At 35.7% G+C, this 20,635-nt stretch overlaps 4 protein-coding genes across 4 annotated transcripts; 3 read left to right on the top strand and 1 right to left on the bottom strand.

The window, feature by feature from the left end:
* Positions 1 to 714: 714 nt before the first annotated feature.
* Positions 715 to 1,765, bottom strand: LOC102686525 (olfactory receptor 52K1-like). The gene has a single exon (XM_006627949.3). It carries the CDS (start codon positions 1,763 to 1,765, stop codon positions 782 to 784), a length of 984 nt encoding a protein of 327 aa, XP_006628012.2. The 3' UTR covers positions 715 to 781.
* Positions 1,766 to 9,481: 7,716 nt separating this feature from the next.
* Positions 9,482 to 11,043, top strand: LOC102686323 (olfactory receptor 52D1-like). The gene is made up of 2 exons (XM_006627948.2): positions 9,482 to 10,409; positions 11,018 to 11,043. Exons 1-2 carry the CDS (start codon positions 9,482 to 9,484, stop codon positions 11,041 to 11,043), a joined length of 954 nt encoding a protein of 317 aa, XP_006628011.2.
* Positions 11,044 to 16,513: 5,470 nt separating this feature from the next.
* On the top strand, positions 16,514 to 17,503 carry LOC102686118 (olfactory receptor 52L1-like). The gene has a single exon (XM_006627947.2). The coding sequence runs from the start codon at positions 16,514 to 16,516 to the stop codon at positions 17,501 to 17,503; it is 990 nt and encodes a 329-aa protein (XP_006628010.2).
* A 1,740-nt stretch (positions 17,504 to 19,243) lies between these two features.
* On the top strand, positions 19,244 to 20,212 carry LOC102685919 (olfactory receptor 1E16-like). Its single transcript, XM_006627946.2, has one exon. It carries the CDS (start codon positions 19,244 to 19,246, stop codon positions 20,210 to 20,212), a length of 969 nt encoding a protein of 322 aa, XP_006628009.1.
* The last annotated feature ends 423 nt before the right edge of the window (positions 20,213 to 20,635 follow it).

Below are 20,635 nucleotides of genomic sequence, written 5' to 3'. Positions count from 1 at the left end.
AGTAATGTAATCAGATTGTCTTATTGCTAAGGCTAATAGTTCAATAAAAAATATCAAATAACAAAGGGGAGAGAGGGCTGGTTTCACGACAGATTGTAAAAGGATTGGATATCATGACATTAGTAATAACTGAGGCATTAGGAGAATTATATTATATTATTATTGTATTATATAGGGTCTGAATCCAGCAGACAAAACCAGGTCCAAACCAAATTGCTCCAAGTGTCTGAAAAAGCAAAAGACAATTGACTCGCAAAATGTTTCTTTGTTTTGCAAATAAAGAAGTACAAGTTCTATATACTGAAGTTATTTAAAACACAATTTATTCAGGGTATTTTTTAAACCAAGGAGAAAGTGTAGGAAGACATCGAAACAATTAAGCAGATCAATAACATGCATCAATGGTCACCAGTGATTAAGGACCCAGCTAAAAGTAGTACAGTGTGAAAGCCTGACAGAATGTTCCGTTTTGGAAAATGTCATCAGACATATATTAAGCAAGAATACAGTTCATCCTGGTCTTTTACAAAAAGAAAACATAATTCAAATGAAGAAAATAAGAACAAAAATAAATAAAAATAATTATTGAGTTTTAAATGCATTTGTTAAAGATGATATAAAAGAAGGTACAAGATTTTTGGACTGTTGCAGTTTATTAAGATTTTGGAAGGACATCGCTAACACTGTACTTCTCAGTTTTTATATTATCTCCATGCATTTAAAATAATGTCATTATTTGAAATTATGCTGAATCAGTATATGAGTCAATCATTCCTCCATGTCAGTTGTGATTCACACTTGACACTTTAACAGAGGTTTGTGCTACTTGTGATCTTTTAATTAGTTTGAGTATCTGCTCTCTTATCTCTTTTGTTCTGATCCCATAAATTATTGGATTAAAACAGCTGGGAAAAAGTAGATACATTGTACTTATTAGTACACGGATGTTGGGAGAGATAGAATTTTTAATCCTGTATGCAAAAAAAGATGTCATAGCACAGAAGTAAGAAACACACATGACTATTATGTGGGTAATACAGGTGTGAATTGCTTTTCGGGAAGATTTTCCTGATGCTGTTTTAAAGACCAAAATGAAAATTTTGACATAAGAGACAACCATAATCACACAGTCAAGTGTTGTTACACAGAAAATTGTGGTCAACCCCACAATACTATTTACAGCCGTGCTTCCACAGGCCAAACTTACCAGGGCCATGTGTTCACAGAAACAATGGTCAATGACATTTGAGGAACAATAAGAGAGATAACCAGCGAGGATGACAATAACCAGAATGAAAATACCATTTCTGAGAACAGATGCAACAACAAATTTAGCAGAAGAAGAAGGGTTCATGTAGTCATTATAGCGCAGTGGAATGCATATGGCAGCATAGCGATCCAGAGCCATCCAGAGGAGAATGGATGATTGAAATGCGCCAAAGAAATGAATGAAAAACATTTGGACCAAACACCCTACTAGAGAAATACCATTCCAGTTAAATAAGAAGCTCAGCAGCATTTTAGGGACAAAAAATACTGGCAGACTCAGGTCTACAAATGCCATGGCTCCTATTAAAACACACATTGGAGAGTGTAAACTCCTTTGTGTTTTGATGACAAATATAAGGAATGAGTTAGCAGCAGTAGACAACATGAACATCAGAAAGAAAGGGAAGAATAGAAGCCATCGCTGTTCTTCAAGTCCGTAAAATCCTATTAAAAGAAATTCAGTGTGGGAAACATTTCCACTTTCTTGTTTCTGCATTTCAATCTCACTGCTGGTAATTTGAAATTACCGTTACCTGTAAATGAGAGAACTGCTTTTAATTAATGTGTTTCATTTAGTTGAACATGAGCTTCAAAGGGCAGGTGTTACAGAAAAAAACATGCAGCTTTAAAACATCTTTAAACCTCTATAATTATGGCACACTACCACAAAATAGCAGTATTGAACAGAATCTATTAAAATATATTCATAAACACAATATAAAGTGTAATAAATGTCATACTACAACAATATTTGTATTAAAGTATTAAAGAGAATGTATTAAAATCTATATTGTACATAAACATAATACAAAAGTGTAATAAAACCTTCATGCACGTACTGTACATTCAAACACAAATGAATAGTTTATGTATACTGTACATATCCCTTTCAATTGAAACAAAATGTCAAGAAGACATAATTGTAGTTAGTCATATTTATTTCATTTTTTGGGATTATTTATTGTAATCTGAAAACATAATCTAAGGCTGGTACATTTTAAAAATAAAAGTTAAAGAAAAAATCATTACTGTACAACAATTATATTTAAGATCCTTTACGTTGCATTTTACAATCACATTTGATTTTCAGCCGAATTGGGAAATAAATATAATCAGCAGCATTAGCAATGACAACTTACAGTTTCAAAAGAAACACTTTCTCCTCTGTCTGGCATCACACACTGATCCAGCTTGCACTGCTCTTAAACCCTTTTGCCATATTCCCCTGATGAGGTTGTAGCTTGTTGTTAGTTGGATTTCCTAGTAATAATACAGTATATGAGGCTACATTTCTTAAGGCTCGGGGACAGATGACACAAACCCAGGGCTCCACTCTCAAAATATGCACCAGTTATTCCTACAGGGCTTTTATCAGACTCTTCAGTGAATATAACATCTCAGCTATACACAGCAGCAATAGAAGTGTAACATGATGAAACCTATTGACACAGAACTCTAATCATCCATGAGCAATCCACCAAGAAACTACTTATAATAAAAGTCTGTTCCATTACTGTAAATGATCAGCAGCTTAAAACAGGTAAACAGGTAAAACCACCTACATGATCATTCTAATTTTTAGAGCAAAGTATTATTTTTCTTATTGGGACCCCATAAAATAGTTCTAAGATCATTTATTAAATCTAAAGTTCTTCCCATCAAAGGGGACAAATACATAGAAAGAATCTACACTTGTAATTGGACTGTGGAAGTACCATGTGGGTTGAATCGTTGTGCATGGACCTTGGTTTTCATGCTACCTGCAGTCATGTAAATGAATCAATAGGTATTCTTTACATAAATCTAAAGCAGGTAAAAATATGGACCTTCTCTGGATTTCAGGGTTCCTGAATTAGATTCACATGACAAAAGTCAAATAGGATAAAAAACAGGTCTGGAGATTACATTTTCAGCAGACATCTGCACACAATTTGGTAAGGAATGCAGGAAATGCAATGAGGCTCACATGCAGAACTATATTTATTTTTGCTTAGGTTTTGATAAACGTGTTTTTTTGTCCATTTTGAACCATTTTAGGGTACAATATTCATCAGGTATGAGACAGTAATAACTGCTGGAATGTATTGTAACGCAACGGGGGCTCAGGCGGGTGCCCTTGCCGCATCTGGTCAGCCCCATCCCGACTGGAGGCTCGAACCCGGGACTTCCGCGTCTCTCTGCAGCGGCCTAGCCCCGTGAGCTAAAGAGAGATCTCTCCACAGCCCAGTAGCTGTGGTCCTGCTATCACAGGGAAGGGCGGTGACGTCACCCGCTCTGGTACGCCGGCTCTTACACACAGTGCTTGTCGGCCGTAAGCGTTACACTCTCCCCCGCTTAAATCGCCGTCCCACTCTGACACCAATGTAGCGTTTGCAGGTTCTTTTTCAGAACTAAAGAACAGTGGAGACGCGATTAACCAAGCACTGACTTTATTTAACAACCACACCAAAACCAAACACAGGATTTACACACACATGAGGAGACTGACGGAACACGTACACACATTAAGGGTGGTAATTACCTAACAACACACTCTACTTTTACAGGACTACACAGGGCACTAGAATTACTAGGACATTATTTACACAGGTAGGGTCAGCCGCTGGTCATCGTGCTGACCCTCAGACTCTTCCCGGCTACCACTCCCAGCATGCCCAGCTGTACTACGAGCGCCTAGGGGCGCTTCCTCCTCACCACCAGGCGAGGGCGTTACAGTATCATGAAAATATGAGGTCAGGCCTCTGATCTGTTCTGCTCTGCTTATCCAAAGCAAATACTGTGTACATTCACATTACATACAGAACAGCAGTGTAATAGTAGTGCAGGTCTGGACAGGAGGTGAGCTCTGTTTCAGACTTTGCTTGGCCCGGAAGAAAAAGCCCAGTGTGCTTAATTGAAACACCAAAAAATAAAGATCTTGTTAAAGGTTACCACATCTGAGAAATATAAATTGTTTATTAAGCTCCATCACAAATTTTCACATGCGCTTGTATCAACCCCGTATGATCTTACAAATGATTTATACTCAGAATGCACAGTATTTCTTTCAAAAGCACTCCCCGTACCTCGGTGCATTGCGTTGTGTAATTCACTGGCCAAAGACAATCAATAAGTGGCACTTATGGTGCGTTTCTCTCCTGTGTTTCAATACTCTTAAAATGGAATATTTATATGGAATTTTCCAAGTAAGGAAATTTGGGTAGCTGAAAATAAGAACTGAAGTATAACATAATATATACCTTATGTACCATTCATACCTTACATGTATGATTTTACATATCATAGTATTTAAATATTCAATTTCATATAAATCAAGTATTAAATATCCAAATATTTGCATGCTACAGTGTCTTAAGACATGCACAACACAATCTGCAGCATTACTGTGCGTGCATTCTGAATGGCTAATTCTGTAGTTCAAATTTTCCAAAACAAAGTAGCTCACTGATGTTTAAATTAAAAACAGAATATTCTGGTATTAAATCACTTAAAATCCAAGCAATTTCACGCATCCTTGAAAAACGTATAAAAATTATTGAAAGTCAATAAAAATGTGTAGATGCTATTGCTATAAAAAGCCTTTAGGCACTGCTAAAGAGCCTTTTTCTTCTGTTAGATATTGAAAAAAATGCTGTAGGTGTAAAAAAGTGAAAAAGAATGACCACTGAAAAGAATCTGATTGCTTACCACCTGCTGTGTCAATGACTGACAGCTGGATTACAGCTAGAATGCAGCCTGAGGCTCCCAGAGGAAGTCCCATCCCCTAAGGACTATGAATGGCTGAAAATACAATGATTGGCAGTGTTTTCCACCAATCAGACCAGCCTTTTCGAGGAGGTCAGTTTCAAAATTCAGTTGCAACAGCCAATAGCTCTCCGTTTTCTTCAAATCTGGCTACGAGGAAGGCTCAAGTCTTGCGGATGCCCCGAACAAGGAAAAAACGTTTCCTTTTTTTGGGTTTTTGCGGTCATGTTTTGCTGGGTTATTGATTACTTAGCATGTAACTCTGGTTGTCTATTTCCGATTGATATATGTTTTTTTAGTAAAGATGTTTTGGGTTTTGTTAGTGAGATACTATGAAATGTGATGTTTGTCTTAAGTAAATATTGACTTATGGCGTCAAGCGGTCGGCCCCTCGGGCGGTTCCTTGGGTACAGCTAGGGGTTATTAGTGTGATTGTATAGCAGTCGCATTGTTAAAGTCTATTGAATGTCTGTTTCCATTTTTATGCCAATTGATTCTAAACTGGACCCTCTGGCTTCAGCTCCCTACTTTGTAGGCTATTTTTGCCATATTGTCAAATGCCATTACAATGCATTTTTATCCAAGCATATATGCATATCCATTAATTTTGTATTTTTTCTCCTATACACGCTTCAATGATTTCTGGAACCTCTTCCAGGTTACTTTTTTAATCCAGTGACAATAAATTCTCTGATTGGTTTTACCGATTTATAATCTTTATAATTTATGAACATTGCAGTTTAGAGAAAAACTCAGCATTGTACTCGGGCCTAGCAATGTAAAAAAACTAACGTTTCAGGTGACGACTGGCCATTGCAGCGCCTTGAATACACAGCCTTCCAGTTATGAGTCCTGAGCCCTAACCCTCAGCTGCTTCCAGCACTAAGGTTTTGTTTGTTGAAATAATATCCAGCATACCGTTCATGAACATGTAAGCGCCATGCACATTACAATTCGCAAGATGGCAGACCTGTCTTTGTGAAGAGTTGGTGCATATTTTAAAACTGTAATTATATAACGAATATTGTACAAATCGTGTCCTCCGCACCCTGTGTTTGTGTATTGAATAATAAGAGTAATAATAAGTAATAATATTAAGTGTGGCTTATTCAATGGTGTGTGAAATAAAATAGACCTATATAAAATAAAAATATACATCGATTTTTTTTAGTTTAAAACATTTTTTCTAAAGATTATAATATTTTTAATCTTTTAAATGCTAAGATAAATACTACATATAAATTGATCGTGTACATTTTTTTCTTGTGAAGAATTATTTTATTACTATATTAAAATCATTATTGATTTATAAAATGGACTACATTCTCACAATTTCCAGATACTGTACATTATGTGACTCCCTGACAGTGGAAAGTAAGATTTAAACAGACAATATTTGCAGTGCATTTGTTTTCAGGGAATTACAGTGGGACACTGAAAACATGAGGTGAAGTGTTTTGTTATAGAATAGCTACAGTATATAACTATAGAATAGCTATATACTGTGACTTTACTGAAGTGCACAACTCCAAGCTAACTTGACTATAATGTAATTTGAGGTTAGAAAATAGTATTAACTTTGTAGGATGTTTCAAGTGTTGGCACACCCCTTGTTTGAACACCCATGCTTTTTATGAGACTGTAGCTGTGCATTATTAGAGTTGCCTGGATAAATAAACATACAGTATGATAGCAAGTTATTAAATCAGCTAAAGATTAAAATGAGTTTGAGCAACTAAATTCTGATTAAGCGGGAAGTATTTCTGACACAGAGGACTGAGGGGATACAAACACTTATCCATAAAGAAACTTTACTCAAGACATGCACAGCAATTAAGAGCTCAGTTGAGTTGGAAACCAAGAAACCAGGACGACAGTGTTCCAATAAGAACAGAACTGAAGAATCTTGCTTCTCACTGAAACCCTTTTAACTGTTTTACCTAAGTTGTTTGCTTCCATCTAGTGGACATAGAAGTTAATCATGCATTTCTGTGACCGTAGTTGAAGAGGCACTCACTGATCCACAAGCATAAAACTTCAATATCTAAAATATGAAATTTCAGCTTTGCTGCACTTCATGCTTAGTTCTAGCATTTTATTACATGTAGTTTTTGTAATTGTGTACAATATTTTAAACATTTTACATACTCCATTGATATAGTATGTGGTGTTTTAAAATATCTATATTTTAAAGAAATCGCAGTTACTGTATATTTCTGTAAAGGAGTTTTGCTTTATGTAAAAATACAATTAAAATTAATATAAAATTAATATATCAAAAAGATTCATGCTACAGTAAATCATTTTCAAGTGTACTTTCTAAGTAATACTTTAAAACAGATTATAAGTCTACTTAGATCATAAATACAATTTTACTATTTGTTTATAATGCATTGTAGTATTCTTCATCATTAATGTGTTTTTGCATTGTGTGGTGTTTATAAACTATAAATTATTGTAAGATTTGTTTTTTATAGATTACATATATAACAGGTTTCAGTTAATACCTAATAAAGACATTTACAATCTTTAGTCAAAAATCCCTCATATAAATAAATGAAAATTTTAAGCTAATTTTTTATGATGCTTTTATGATGCTTATTACATTTAAATGTCTGCTTCTAGTTATGCTATCAGGTGCCATGTGCATTAACCCATATCTTTCTGGAGTTCAGTGTTCTACCTCATTACATCACGAGATGGCGCTAAAACCTTATAAATGGGGAACAGACAATTCAAAGGTGAAAATAAGATCACTTTATTAGCCATATATAATTTCTTGTATTAGAAATTCATCTTTTTCTGCATACCACAGCTTGCTCTCCATGAGACACACAGACAGGGAGAGAAACTTGGGATCAGAGCACAGGGTCTGCCATTGTACAGCACCCCTGGAGCAGCTGGGGTTCAGGGCCTTGCCCAACAGAGTAGGATTCCTCTGCTAGCTGTGGGATTTGAACCAGCAACCTTCCAACCACAGGCACAGCTCCTTATCCACAGAGCCACCACTCTGCCCTAAAGCATCAATATTTTCCAACTGTCCACATGTTTGTTTCCTTCTCATCATGAAGTGTTGTAACAAATCTTTACAATTGTTCTGAATGGAAAATGTTGATATTTTTTTTTTAGAAAAATAAAAGATAACATACACCAAAGAAATCACAGGATTGTTACAAAGCACATTTTTCTTACATGTTTGTTTTCAGGGTTTTACTGTATATAATGGATACAATTTACTGGATGTGGTCTTTCAATAATTTTTTATTTGTAAACTGAAAGCAGTAGATTCTAATTTGCAGGAGCCAAATCAATTAGTATATGTACCCCTTAAGAAATATGAAACATCTCAGTGAGAATTTTATGTTCTTTGATGACACTAAATAAACTGCTGTTTTGTTTGCTTGTGTCTACCAGTAGGACATTTTGAGTGACACTGAACATTGACTGTCTTGATATGCAGATTTTCAATTTATATAATAAAAATAGCTTATGTGACATTTTGATACTATTAAATTCAAAACAAATTGCATAATCTATATTTTTTACAGTTCAAAAGCAATTGCTATATTAGCAAGAGCCCAATTGTTTCTTTAAGATATCAAAGTGGCCTAAGAGTTTGTGAATGTGTAGATTTATTCAAATGTATTTTTAGAATTTATGAGCAAAGTCTTGCAACTGTGTGAAGTAGGGGATCAATTAGCAGTTCCTAACTGCACAAATACATTTGTCTTAACCTGGTGGAAGGAGTAACTGGGAATTCAGCAGGGAAACACAGTTACGTGTACTCCTTCCATAACAGGAAGAAATGCCCTGTACTTGTTGAAATCTGGACAAATGTCACTTCAGTGTCCTCTAACAATTCGTCTCAGTGCAATGAAGAGAAAGATGACTGATGCTCAAGTAGACCTCATGACAAATTAAATTCTGACAATTCATAAAGTGTTGCAACATGTATATTTCTGGAGTTACTGTTACTGCTGCTTTTTGTTTGTGGTTGTATTAGAAAGTCCCAAACGTACTTCTTCTCTTAGTAACCTTCTAAAAGCCTCATACATTTTTGATGCCTCTCCAAGGACAAACAAAAAAAGAGTCTGCATACGGGGAATGTTATTATTCCCAAAGAGATAAAATGTCTATATATTTAACAGCACTTCTGATACCAGTGCCCAAAGCACAGCAATGGTGAAGGTAAGGATCATGTTGAACAGAGGTATCTTTACTGGCTCCATAGGCTACTATGCACTTGTTCTTTTTAGATCATCTTTAATGTGTAATGCTAAAGTTTTATTTCTGTGTTCAGACTTGTAAACTCTAGTAAGCTATTCACTGTTTTATTGCAATCTAGTACATATATCCTTTAAGCATGTTTCTTTAAAGAACTTTAAAATTCAATAGTAACAATAAAATAATCTTATTAAAATGTATTTGGGTCTGTTTTTCTTAACAGGTGTCTCAGTTTAAGGGGACAATGATAATGCACAATTCTTCCGTCCCTTACTACAGCGTGTCTGTGATTTTTACTTCCTATGGCTCGCTCAGCTCCCTCCACCATCTCTATTTCACTCTTGCGCTCATGGTGTATCTTATCACTCTCGTTGCGAATATTTTCCTCATGGTGGTTATCTACATGGAGCCAAGCCTGCATAAGCCCATGTATATATTTTTGTTTAACCTGGCTCTGAACGGACTATATGGAAGCTCTGCTTTTTATCCTCAACTCCTGGACAATCTTCTCTCTGAAGTTCAGGGAAGCTCCTATGTAGGCTGTCTAGTCCAAGTCTTCTGCATGAGCAGTTATGCGACCTGTGCGTACGCAATCCTGACTGTCATGGCGTACGACCGCTACGTCTCCATCTGTAAACCACTGCTGTACTATAGAATAATCACGAATGAAAAAGTGAAGAGACTTCTAATGTTTTCTTATTTTTTTCCCGTGTTGGGCACATCTATTAATACAGTGTTGACAGCCAGACTCCCATTGTGTGAGCTGAAAATACACAGGCTGTTTTGTGACAACTGGGCAGTTGTCAAGAACTCTTGCATCAATACCAACTTGAATAATGTCTTCGGACTCCTTCTGGTAGTTATTTTTGTCATCCTCCCAATGTTCTTTGTTATTTTTACATACTCTAAAATACTGATGATAAGCCTGAAGACTTCAAAGGAAGCACAAAGGAAAGCCCTGAGCACATGTGCGCCCCATTTAATCACTTTCATCAACTTCTCCATTGCTGTTCTGTTTGCTTTGATATACAATCGCTTTGACGTGCAGCAGGTACCAGCTGGTGTCAATATCATGATATCAGTGCATTTTGTTGTGATACCTCCTCTGTTGCATCCCATTATATACGGGATCAGGACTCAGGAAATCAGGAAATGTATTCGAAAGCTGCTTGGTAAACAGGCAAGTATAACTCAACCCGGGGCTCACTTTAAGAAAGCGTTGTCAATTACTGTACCAATGTGCTAATAAAATCTGACTTTCTAAAGTTTGGCAGGAATTCAATTCACTGAGGAATATAAAAGTGTAAAAAAAATAATATGCCAGTGAAAATGACACAAGTCTACAATAATTGTGTAAGTATTTAAGGTTTGCTTTTTAATTGAAACAAAGAAAATCAGAAGGACAGTACAGGAGTTTGTTAATGTTCTCAGGTTTGGCGTGTGGAACATCTGCAATGTTTAGTGTATGATTTTGAACCATCTTGTGAAAACAGCTTTAATGATATGAAATTCCACCTGTTTTAGTATTAAGTGGCCCGTTTGTGATGGGGGGGCGTGCTGTTGACTCACAGCTCTTGGGTGGCCTTCTTTGTGGAGATGTTCTGTCTGTGCTCTCATAGTTTTTCTCCAGGTACTTTGGTGTTTTGTTTTCCTCCTACCTCCCATCCTATCCAGGTTAGTTACTTTACATATGTCACTACATTGCCCATTTTCTAAGTGTTGTGCACTGTGATGGACTGATCTCCAGTCCAAGATGTAATCCTGCTGTGTCGCTTTCCAGAAATAGGCTTACTGATGCACGATTGAAGGGTGAATGTTTTAGTATTTATTAAATGCTTAAAGAGGAAAAAAAATAATTTTCGGTCAACAGCAAGAAAAGACATATTCTCAACTCACATAAAGTAATTATACTGTATTAGTAATGTAGACAGTAAACACGGTATCTTGCTTTATTGAAATGTGAGAACAAGTAGTATGAAAGGGTAAGTGAGAGAATGGTGTAAATGGCTTTAAAAAAGAAACTTCCTCTCCTGTGATCATTTTACAGACATCCCGGTCTAAGCAGTATCTTGTGTAACACTTTTCGTGCTCACAGCAATCAGCCTGTATGATCTATTTGTTGTCATGAAGGACATTAAACCCTACAATGCAATTTCTGGATCTGTTCTCATTTCTATTTGATTTCTTGGGTTATTTGTAAGAGCTATGTTAATTTTTTTTTTAAACTTGCAGTGTTTTTCATACTATACGGCAGGCCAGTCAACCAAAACGTGTAGTGTTCTTCATGACTTTCAAGTAAAAAATGAAACAAATGTTTAAATGTTTTCCACTTACTGTATGAACCTTTTTTTTTCTTAAAGTGGCCACTATGATCATTTTGAGATAAAATATGAAACTGTGTTTTTAAGAAATGAAGCTACCATTCTGCCCTGTATTTCCTCCAGGGTATTTTTTGTTTACAGAAAAATGAAACAAAACCATTACAATATCTAGACAACACTTAAAAGGGCAGACAAGTCCTTTTACCAAAAATACAATTTATGTGAATTGTAACTGATAAAGTCATTCACTCATTCCAGTAACGGAGTAAACAAGGAATGCAGCTCTTCAACATTCAAGTCTCGACATAATACGTAATAGATTAATTACAGATAAATACAATTAATTCTTTATTTTTGTCAGGTGTAATACCATACCAGATCTCATACTGTACCATGTTACTGTATGTTAAAACATAGTTATATTTTTAGATTATCTTTGTTTATGAGGCTGCAGTATTTTTTATAATTTTCTTCTGTTAGTAATACTGTACAAATGTATATTATGATAAACGGAGTTTATAACAAAAGTTTGGGAGGGGTGACAACCATGGTCAATCGTACTCAGCTCTCAGTAGTTAGCAATCGCTCCTGTCATCCTTCCTCCACCAAACTTTATAAATACCAACGTGATTTCCTACTCTCCCTCGCGTGTGACTTTTGCATCCCACCTCCACCTCTGCAGCTACTCCTTGTCCTATGGCCAGGAGGTCAGCTCTCGGCTAAGCAGGTTAAGCCAAGATCCGCTCCATAATAGTTCAATAGCTCATCCAGCTTTGATCTTGGGCGTTGTCATTCCTAGTGAAAACATTTTGTGCTTTGTACTGTAGATCAATGCAAAGAAATGTAAATATATTAAGCTAGGACCATTTGTTGCAAAATACTTAACAATTAAGTAAACACTTAGCATAGAAATGCATGAGACTATAATTGATCATTTATTTCAGCACTATAGTTATTTAAATGTTTTTTAAAACACACATTTACAGTAAAGCTGTAAAATGTAATATAGTCTTTTTTAAGACACATTTGACACATTTATTGCAGAGTAGATAAATTGTTGCTCTACATAAACAACAAAAACCTATATAAATTTCACTTTGTGAAAATAAGTGAATATAAGTTACTTTTTTGATGCGTTCCAAAACATGCTATATAAAATAAAGGTTATGGAAGATGGCAATGTTGATCATTGTTTATCATGAGACTTTTTAATTTTCCAAACAAAAACTATGATTGTAAAATGTAAAAATACATCTAATAAACAGAAGGAAACTTATGTACTGTACCGTTCTTTAATACCTCTGCCTTATGTTTTGTTTTTCATATTTTTATGGCCCTCTCATTTTATTCCTTTGGGAGTGGCAAGAACCCTCACCTGGATTTTAACAATACCTCCTGCTCACCTTTGTGCTGACATCTGGTCTCTGCAGTGTTAATGACAATCTGCTGCACCTGGCACTGTTTTTTGCCTCTGCACCCAATAAGCACTGACCATGAATGACTAGCTTCTAGATTTAAGCAAAACTGGATTTTGCTTCATGCTTTATTTTTTAAAGCACTGCAGGCTCAGGCTTCTAGATTAAAGTCGGCTCGGAATAAAACTGTGAGTATAGCCAGGGACTCGGCACTCTGTTCTGTTCTCTAAATCTAAATTCCTCCATCACAAACAGGGTTTAGATGGAATCTCTCAAATGACGCAGTAATCACATAATTACTGGCCTCAATCAGATCTCAGTCAGTTTGCATGAGCTGGGGTGGGGAATTATATGGTTTCCTTAGGTTAACAAAAGCAGACAGCAGATGCTGCTGCAATACCATAATTACTGCCCCCAGCCCTGATGAAAACAATCTCTAGTCTTTGAGGCACCACTATTCAAAATACTGCATAATGTTTAATGTAGTGGATATATGACCTAGAACTGCACCTGAAACCTGAAAAACTGCAATTGGCAGTATTTTATTCCTTTGCAAAATATTTTTCTCTCTCATTGTATTAACATTAATTAGAGACATTTATATAACATAGTTAACACGATCTGATTTTACTACAAACTGTATAAAGAATATTCCATGAAGAATTAATGCACAGCTTGTACAGAATTCAGGCCCATAGTCATTCATGCAGCAAAGTAATGTGGTGTAGGTAAATGCAGGTCTTGTCTCAAACAAAACTGCGCCATTTAGATTGACAAGAGAATGTTTCACTTATACAAGCAGTTCTAAAATAAATTGTTCCTGTTTAATGGGAACAAATGACTGTCTTTCAACAACAAACAAATGACTGTCTTTGTTTTTATACCTTACATAAAAGTTAATACCTTTATAGTAAAAAATAAAATACAAGTGGCGTATGTGTACTGTAACCTTTTAATCAAAACATGACATCGTAGGTGGAGACTGATATCTTATCTTTCTGATGGTATTATGTTTAAAAAATTATTAAAAATTTATATAAAACTACATTCAGGGTATATGAATAAGTTTTATTATGAAATGTAAATGGATATTGTGTTTAGACTTGGGTTCCATCCCCAAGCTGTCCCATTTTATAGATGCAATCAATATAAAAATATTCAGAAATCAGAAAAAATCCAAAATCCGCAACACTTTCAGTCCCAGGAATTTGGGATAAGGGATTCTCAACCTGTATTTTCAAAGTAAAACCCTCTTTTTGTAGTGTATAGTGTCAACACATCATCATGAATCTTAACTTGTTTAGTAACAAGACCTATTGTTACACTAAGAATTAAGTGATAGTAAAGATTTTTAATAATCTTTCTGTTGCCTTGATAAGGCAGTATGGGCCTCTCTAAATGTAGAGGAAAGTTGCTTATGGGCCCCTTTGATTATTGACATCGTAAAACTGCATCAAAGCTGAATATAAGGATTACAGTATAGTGCAGATGGACACTATCAAGTCGGTAGTCCATTTTCTTCCCAAAACCTCAGGTCCATTGTCGAGTACTCTTTTAATTAACCATTAGATTTTCTGATTGTTGCAGTAAATAATAACTCCACATCACTACACTAGTATTTTAATAGCCTGCTCAAGCTCGAATTAAGTTAGAAAATAGGTGTGATTTGAACAGTGAGCTTTAAACGTATGTGGATGCCAGAACTCCCTGCTTTAATGACGGATGAAACAAGGAGCTTCTGCAAGTCTGCTGATAAATTGCAGAACCCCGATAAAGAGCTTAATCTTTATCGGGGTTCTGCAATGAGCATGATATTTTCACGCTGGCAGGAAAAAATAGACGAGATTGGAACTTGACCTCCTTACCGAACTTCTGTTTGACACTTTTCTATTAAAGCCCATACCATCCAGAGTGTTCCATTCTTTTGTTGGTCATTTGATATTTTAAGTTCCTTTCCAAATGGAAAAAATACAATGGTAATATTGTACATCTCCATATAATTTACACTAGGGCAAGGGTTATCACTTTAGATTAAGTTTTGTAAATAAGAGTTTAATAATCTTTTTACAATCAGTTACAGGCTCAGGGTTCTGCATTATGTTACTAAATTATTTGAAGATACACTTTAATCTGATTCACCATACGCTTTAGAGTTCATACTTGCTGTACCTTACATCAATCCTTACTACAGTACATTATTAATTAGAACCCTTGCTACTTTTGTATAGCTAAACTTGTTTTATGTACTTTTGACAACATTTTATTTAAAAAATAAATATCAATAAAAAAAACAAAATGAATGAGTAGAATATTATCTCTTTGTTATTAGAGTTCAAAATAAAAAAAAACTGCCAAGGAAAATAAATACAGATAAAAAAAAATAATAATTTCTAGTAGTGTAAAATCCTTTTTTTCTATCTACCTATCTTTTTTCTCAGTACCTTTAAATTGCTGAAATTCAAGTATAAAGTCAGAGATCTGTGAAACCCATCCCTTGCCCAGATTTTAACACTCCCCTATGATTTGGGACCTGCATTCTGTCAGACTTCACCTGTTACTGTCTGCTCATTGCAAGTCCTAACTGTATACTGTAGGAAAAAAGTAAAACCTTATGGTTAACATTAAGTGAAAAGAATGGAGATGCAGATAATGCACCCTTCTTCTAGTGAACTTCACCATCTCTTGCATTAGCAGTGGTATAAAACTTTAAAAGGAAAGTGAAAAATTCAAACTTTATTTTTGAGCTGAGTGTACTACAGAAGGTAATGCATACCCAAGAAAAGCCCTACACTAGTATTGTCCTCATGAGGAAAGCACGGAGGACAATTTTAACATTTTAAATACTGTACCAAACCATGGCACAAAGTATGTTATATGAAAGGCATAATACAATGTATTTTAAGCTTTTTTTCTCTCTTCAATGCAAAAATAAAATAAATAAAAATAGTTAATAAAATTAGTGAATAAAAATAAAAAATAAAAAGCCCAGCTTTACATATTGTATGTCATGAGCCTACTGATAAACCGTAAATACCTCCAAATTTAGCAGCTAAAAATGGCAAAACTAGTAATGAAATATTTGAGAGCTATTTTAATGTAAATTGTTAAAGACATTGCCAGCAGTTCTGGTGTTCAGAGGTCTATGTATTTCCCCCAGCTCTCTTCCACATGCACACTAATTAAGCTACAGTGAAAATGATGAAGGAAAAGCCTTTAACCAGGGAGCAGTGGAAACACATAACACAAGAGTGGCCACGTGAGGAGAAAGATATAAAGCTCCGTCCCTAGCCCTCTCTTTACACAGCAGCTAATCAAGGCCTAACAAACGTCACGACAGAGAAGGTAATGGCAGGACATTATCTGCATCAGAAGAGACAATGCTTTTTTAAAAAAAAACACAATGCAAGGCTGAAGTTCTGATTTTGTTATCATGCCTTTGTATCTGAGGTGTGTGTGTGCTTGTCTTGCTTGTTTTTTTCTGCATTTGTGGAACTGTGTTTTAAATGTGCTTTATTTCACAGGTGCTTTCGCTCTGACGTTATGATCAACTCTTCTTCGTCCACCTATGGGGCTCTCTTGTTTACATTATACAGCTCTCTTGACAGCCTGCGGTACATGTATTTACTTTTTTCCTTGCTGTTGTACTTTGTGACAGTGTTTGCAAATGTTTTTCTTATGCTAGTGATCTACGTGGAACCAGGTCTGCACAAGCCTATGTACATTTTTATATTTAACTTGGCATTAAATGGACTGTATGGGAGCTCTGCTTTTTATTTGAAACTAATGGACAACTTACTCTCAGGTGGTCAGGAGAGTTCCTATATATACTGCCTTGTTCAGGTGTTTTGTGTAACCACTTATGGTGCATTTACATTCACAATTCTTGCAGTAATGGCATACGACAGGCATGTCTCCATTTGTAAACCTTTACAATACTACAGCATCATGACTCCCTCAAAAGTAAAGGGCCTTTTGACTGGGGCTTATTTACTTCCTGTTTCAGGTATGTTGATCCACATTACATTAACAGGAAGGCTTCCGTTATGCAGATTTACCATCCATAAACTTTTCTGTGACAACTGGACAGTTGTCAAGCTGTCCTGTGTAGATACGAATGCCAACAATGTCTTTGGTTTGTTTCTGACTGTGGTTTTTGCAGCTTTCCCCTTTGTTGTTGTTCTTCACTCTTATGTCCAGATACTGCTCGTGTGTTTCAAAGCTACAAAGGAAGCGCAGAGGAAAGCTTTGAGCACATGCGCGCCTCACTTGATCACTTTCATCAATTTCACCTTGGCTTCTCTTTTCTCTGTCATTTATAATCGTTTTGATTATCAGCTGCCAACCAGCATTAATGTTTTCATGTCAGTGCATTTTATTGTAATTCCTCCGCTTTTACACCCAATAATATATGGAATTAGAACACAAGATATTTGGAAAAGCATTCTAAAAATCTTCAGAAAAACAGCTGCAGATGATAAACCAAGGGTGCCAATTCACAAAATGTCCTTAGCAGCTGTGATTAAAAATTAGTGAGATTCAGGTCTCTATGGACATTTCAAAGTGCCATTAATGACTGAACGTTGAACTGTGTCTCTTTGTGGAGTTTGCCGACTCAGGGGAGAAAATGTTAGTGAGTGACGACATTCTCATCCGACGTGGAAAACTACAAGTTGAAAGTATCAACAGCCCACATTTTCAGCACATGATCCTGCATGGACCCTGCTGGTCACATTGAGCTGATGAACTCTTTGCTGGCCATATCCTGTACCTCAACCAAGGAAAGATAATTCTGCAATAACACTCGCTATAACTCCACACTCAGGTGCTTGCCCCGTTGTTCTGATAAATGTTTACCAAATGAGCCATTTGGGAGATTAGAGGTGATACTTAACCTAGACAGCATATCCTTGAACTATAGAAGGAAAGTGTAAGAGAACAACAAGTGCCCCAGGGCAAAATCAAACCTAAAGAGCTCTGTAGGTTGGCAACACTCAACTTTACCACTTTTATTTTGGTAATTTAGATTTCTAGAAACAAAAGCATCAAACACATTTAGCTGGAAAGCACTGAAGCCAATAAATATGTTTTGTGACAACATGGTACTTGCTCTTTATTGCCTTCCTTACAAATATCATGATTTTGTATTCTATTCCAGAATTCAAGAATAAAAGTAAGCTTTGGAATGGGGGCATAGCACAGCTGTTGGCTTTGCCAAAAAAGTGTTTAAATAGACTTTTAAGGAACTTATACGATTGTTTATCTTTTTATTAAAGAATATTGTACCCATATTAAAGGATATTGTCCTTCATCAATTCCTTCTTATCCGATTATAGATTGCTAATTTAACAGATCAGGAAATTCCATTACAGCATACTTTACTAGACTATCAATGTTCTTGCTTACATTAAGCTTTGCTACATGGTAACTGTAAAAATAAAGTCATAGAATAAAATCATCAAAGTAACAAGTGTGCAGTCTTTTTTGTTGTTGTATATCACTAGGAAATCAATCCATTGTGATTCAGCGACTAGGTTTGTGAATTTCTTGTGATGTTAAAAAAAATCTACAAAAGGCCACACAGACAGGAGAGATTCTATTTAATCAACCAAAATACCAAACATTCAATTGATATTTTTTTCCAATTGGGTATTTTTGTTATTTGCATTAGTACCAATAATAAAAGTAATGAAGTTATTAACTTTAATAATCTACTATCTCCACTTCAGCTCACACCCTCTGCAGCCCCTCACTTGAATTATATTTATTAGGTGGTTAATTTGGAATATATTTGTGATTCTTTTTTCAAGATTACCCTTACTGTTCAACTTCACTCTTCTTCTAATTAAACCCAAATGTACTCTGTTAATGAAATGTTCTCAGAGGGGGTTTTAGAATAGAATCATATTACAAAACTGTGTCTATACACTGAGGTACAGTACTGTACATATAAAACCATGCTCTCTGGCAGTCATTACTCACATCATCCTTAGCAAGGAGATCACAGTCACGGTAATGTAGTAGCAGTAAAATAATTTTTTTTAATTCAGATTTTAAATTGAAATATTTTTTTTATAGTTTTACCTCCACAATATTGGAATTATTTCAGTGAATATCTTAAGTATAAACATGTATAAAACGTGGTTGACTGTAAAGCCTATATTGGAAAACAGAACGTTTTTCAAAATTTCTTTTTGTCTACATTTTCTCTCTATGAATGGTGTTTATCTGTCTCAGAATTCTTTTTTTTTTTTGACAGATTGATTTGGCACAATGAGCAACTCCTCTTCGTCCTATTATGGTACTTTAATTTTTACTTCATATGGTTCTTTAGGCAACCTAAGGTACCTGTACATTACTTTTGCTTTATTAACATACGTTCTCACAGTGTTTGCTAATGTTTTTCTCATGCTAGTGATCTACCTGGAATCAAGTCTCCACAAACCCATGTATATTTTTTTATTTAACCTTGCACTGAATGGACTGTACGGAAGCTCCGCTTTCTATCCTAAGCTAATGGACCATCTACTCTCGGATGTTCAAGGAAGCTCCTATGTTGGCTGTCTAGTCCAGGTGTTTTGCATCAGTACCTATGGCACTTGTGCATATGCAATTCTAACTGTGATGGCATACGACCGCTACATCTCTATTTGTAAACCTTTGCAGTACTACAACATTATGACTCCTGCAAAAGTAAGGAAACTTTTGGCCTTCTCCTACTTCTTTCCCATTTCTGGCATATCTGTACATGTGTGGTTGACCTCAAGGCTTCCCCTGTGCAGATTTACCATCCATAAACTGTTTTGTCACAACTTAGCAGTTGTGAACCTGTCCTGTGCGGACACGAGACTGAACAATGCATTTGGCCTGCTGCTCACGACAGGTTTAGTAGTCCTGCCTTTCATTCTTGTGGTGCTCTCCTATCAAAGGATACTTATAGTAAGTGTGAAAGCTTCAAAGGAAGCACAGAGGAAAGCCTGGAGCACGTGTGCCCCCCATTTAATCACTTTTGCCAATTTCTCCATGGCAACTCTTTTCTCTGTTATCTACAATCGATTGGAACTTTACGTGCCGACATATGTAAATCTAATGATGTCATTACATATTGTGGTAATTCCCCCCCTGTTACATCCTGTAATATATGGGTTACGAACACAAGAAATTAGGAAATCTATTTTAAAGATGCTAAGTACAAGAAGACTTTTCACTGTTTCATCTGTTTCATGTCATGTAACTTCCTAGGTATACTGGATTGATACAATATACATTTGTAGAGACATATAGTAACATTTAATGCTATATAGTAATGTTGAAATCGGGACATGAATGCTATGCTATGAAAAAACACCTAATCTTTGTGAATTCTTTGACGGAAAAGAGTGTGTTGTAACAAAAAAGTACTTTTTTATTCTGAAATATTTATACAACTATAGGCTTTTTAACTGAGGAAGTGTCCAGCCACTGAAGTGAATGGATGAAATCGAATTCCAATGCCAGTCCGCTCCCTCGATTGTAACAATTCATCTCCCAGCCCAGATACGCCTCATTTAAAACCAAGCAGTAAAGTCTCCTGCTTGTCATCGAAGCAGTAAGGACAGGAAGATACTGAGCTTTTCCATGTTATAATGGTCCAGAATTATACATGACAGAAAATACATTATACCC

This window comes from Lepisosteus oculatus, chromosome 5 (assembly GCF_040954835.1).
Source record: "Lepisosteus oculatus isolate fLepOcu1 chromosome 5, fLepOcu1.hap2, whole genome shotgun sequence".
Classification (NCBI taxonomy): domain Eukaryota; kingdom Metazoa; phylum Chordata; class Actinopteri; order Semionotiformes; family Lepisosteidae; genus Lepisosteus; species Lepisosteus oculatus.
The sequence above is the reverse complement of the archived record's forward strand: the minus strand, read 5'-3'. Positions and strand labels throughout refer to the sequence as shown.

Excerpts from the sequence above, each read along its gene's own strand:
- LOC102686525 (XM_006627949.3), bottom strand. The coding sequence starts at position 1,765 with ATGCAGAAACAAGAAAGTGGAAATGTTTCCCACACTGAATTTCTTTTA.
- LOC102686323 (XM_006627948.2), top strand. The coding sequence starts at position 9,482 with ATGATAATGCACAATTCTTCCGTCCCTTACTACAGCGTGTCTGTGATT. Across the intron at positions 10,410-11,017 it reads ATGTATTCGAAAGCTGCTTG|AAATAGGCTTACTGATGCAC; the intron begins GTAAACAGGCAA and ends GTCGCTTTCCAG.
- LOC102686118 (XM_006627947.2), top strand. The coding sequence starts at position 16,514 with ATGATCAACTCTTCTTCGTCCACCTATGGGGCTCTCTTGTTTACATTA.
- LOC102685919 (XM_006627946.2), top strand. The coding sequence starts at position 19,244 with ATGAGCAACTCCTCTTCGTCCTATTATGGTACTTTAATTTTTACTTCA.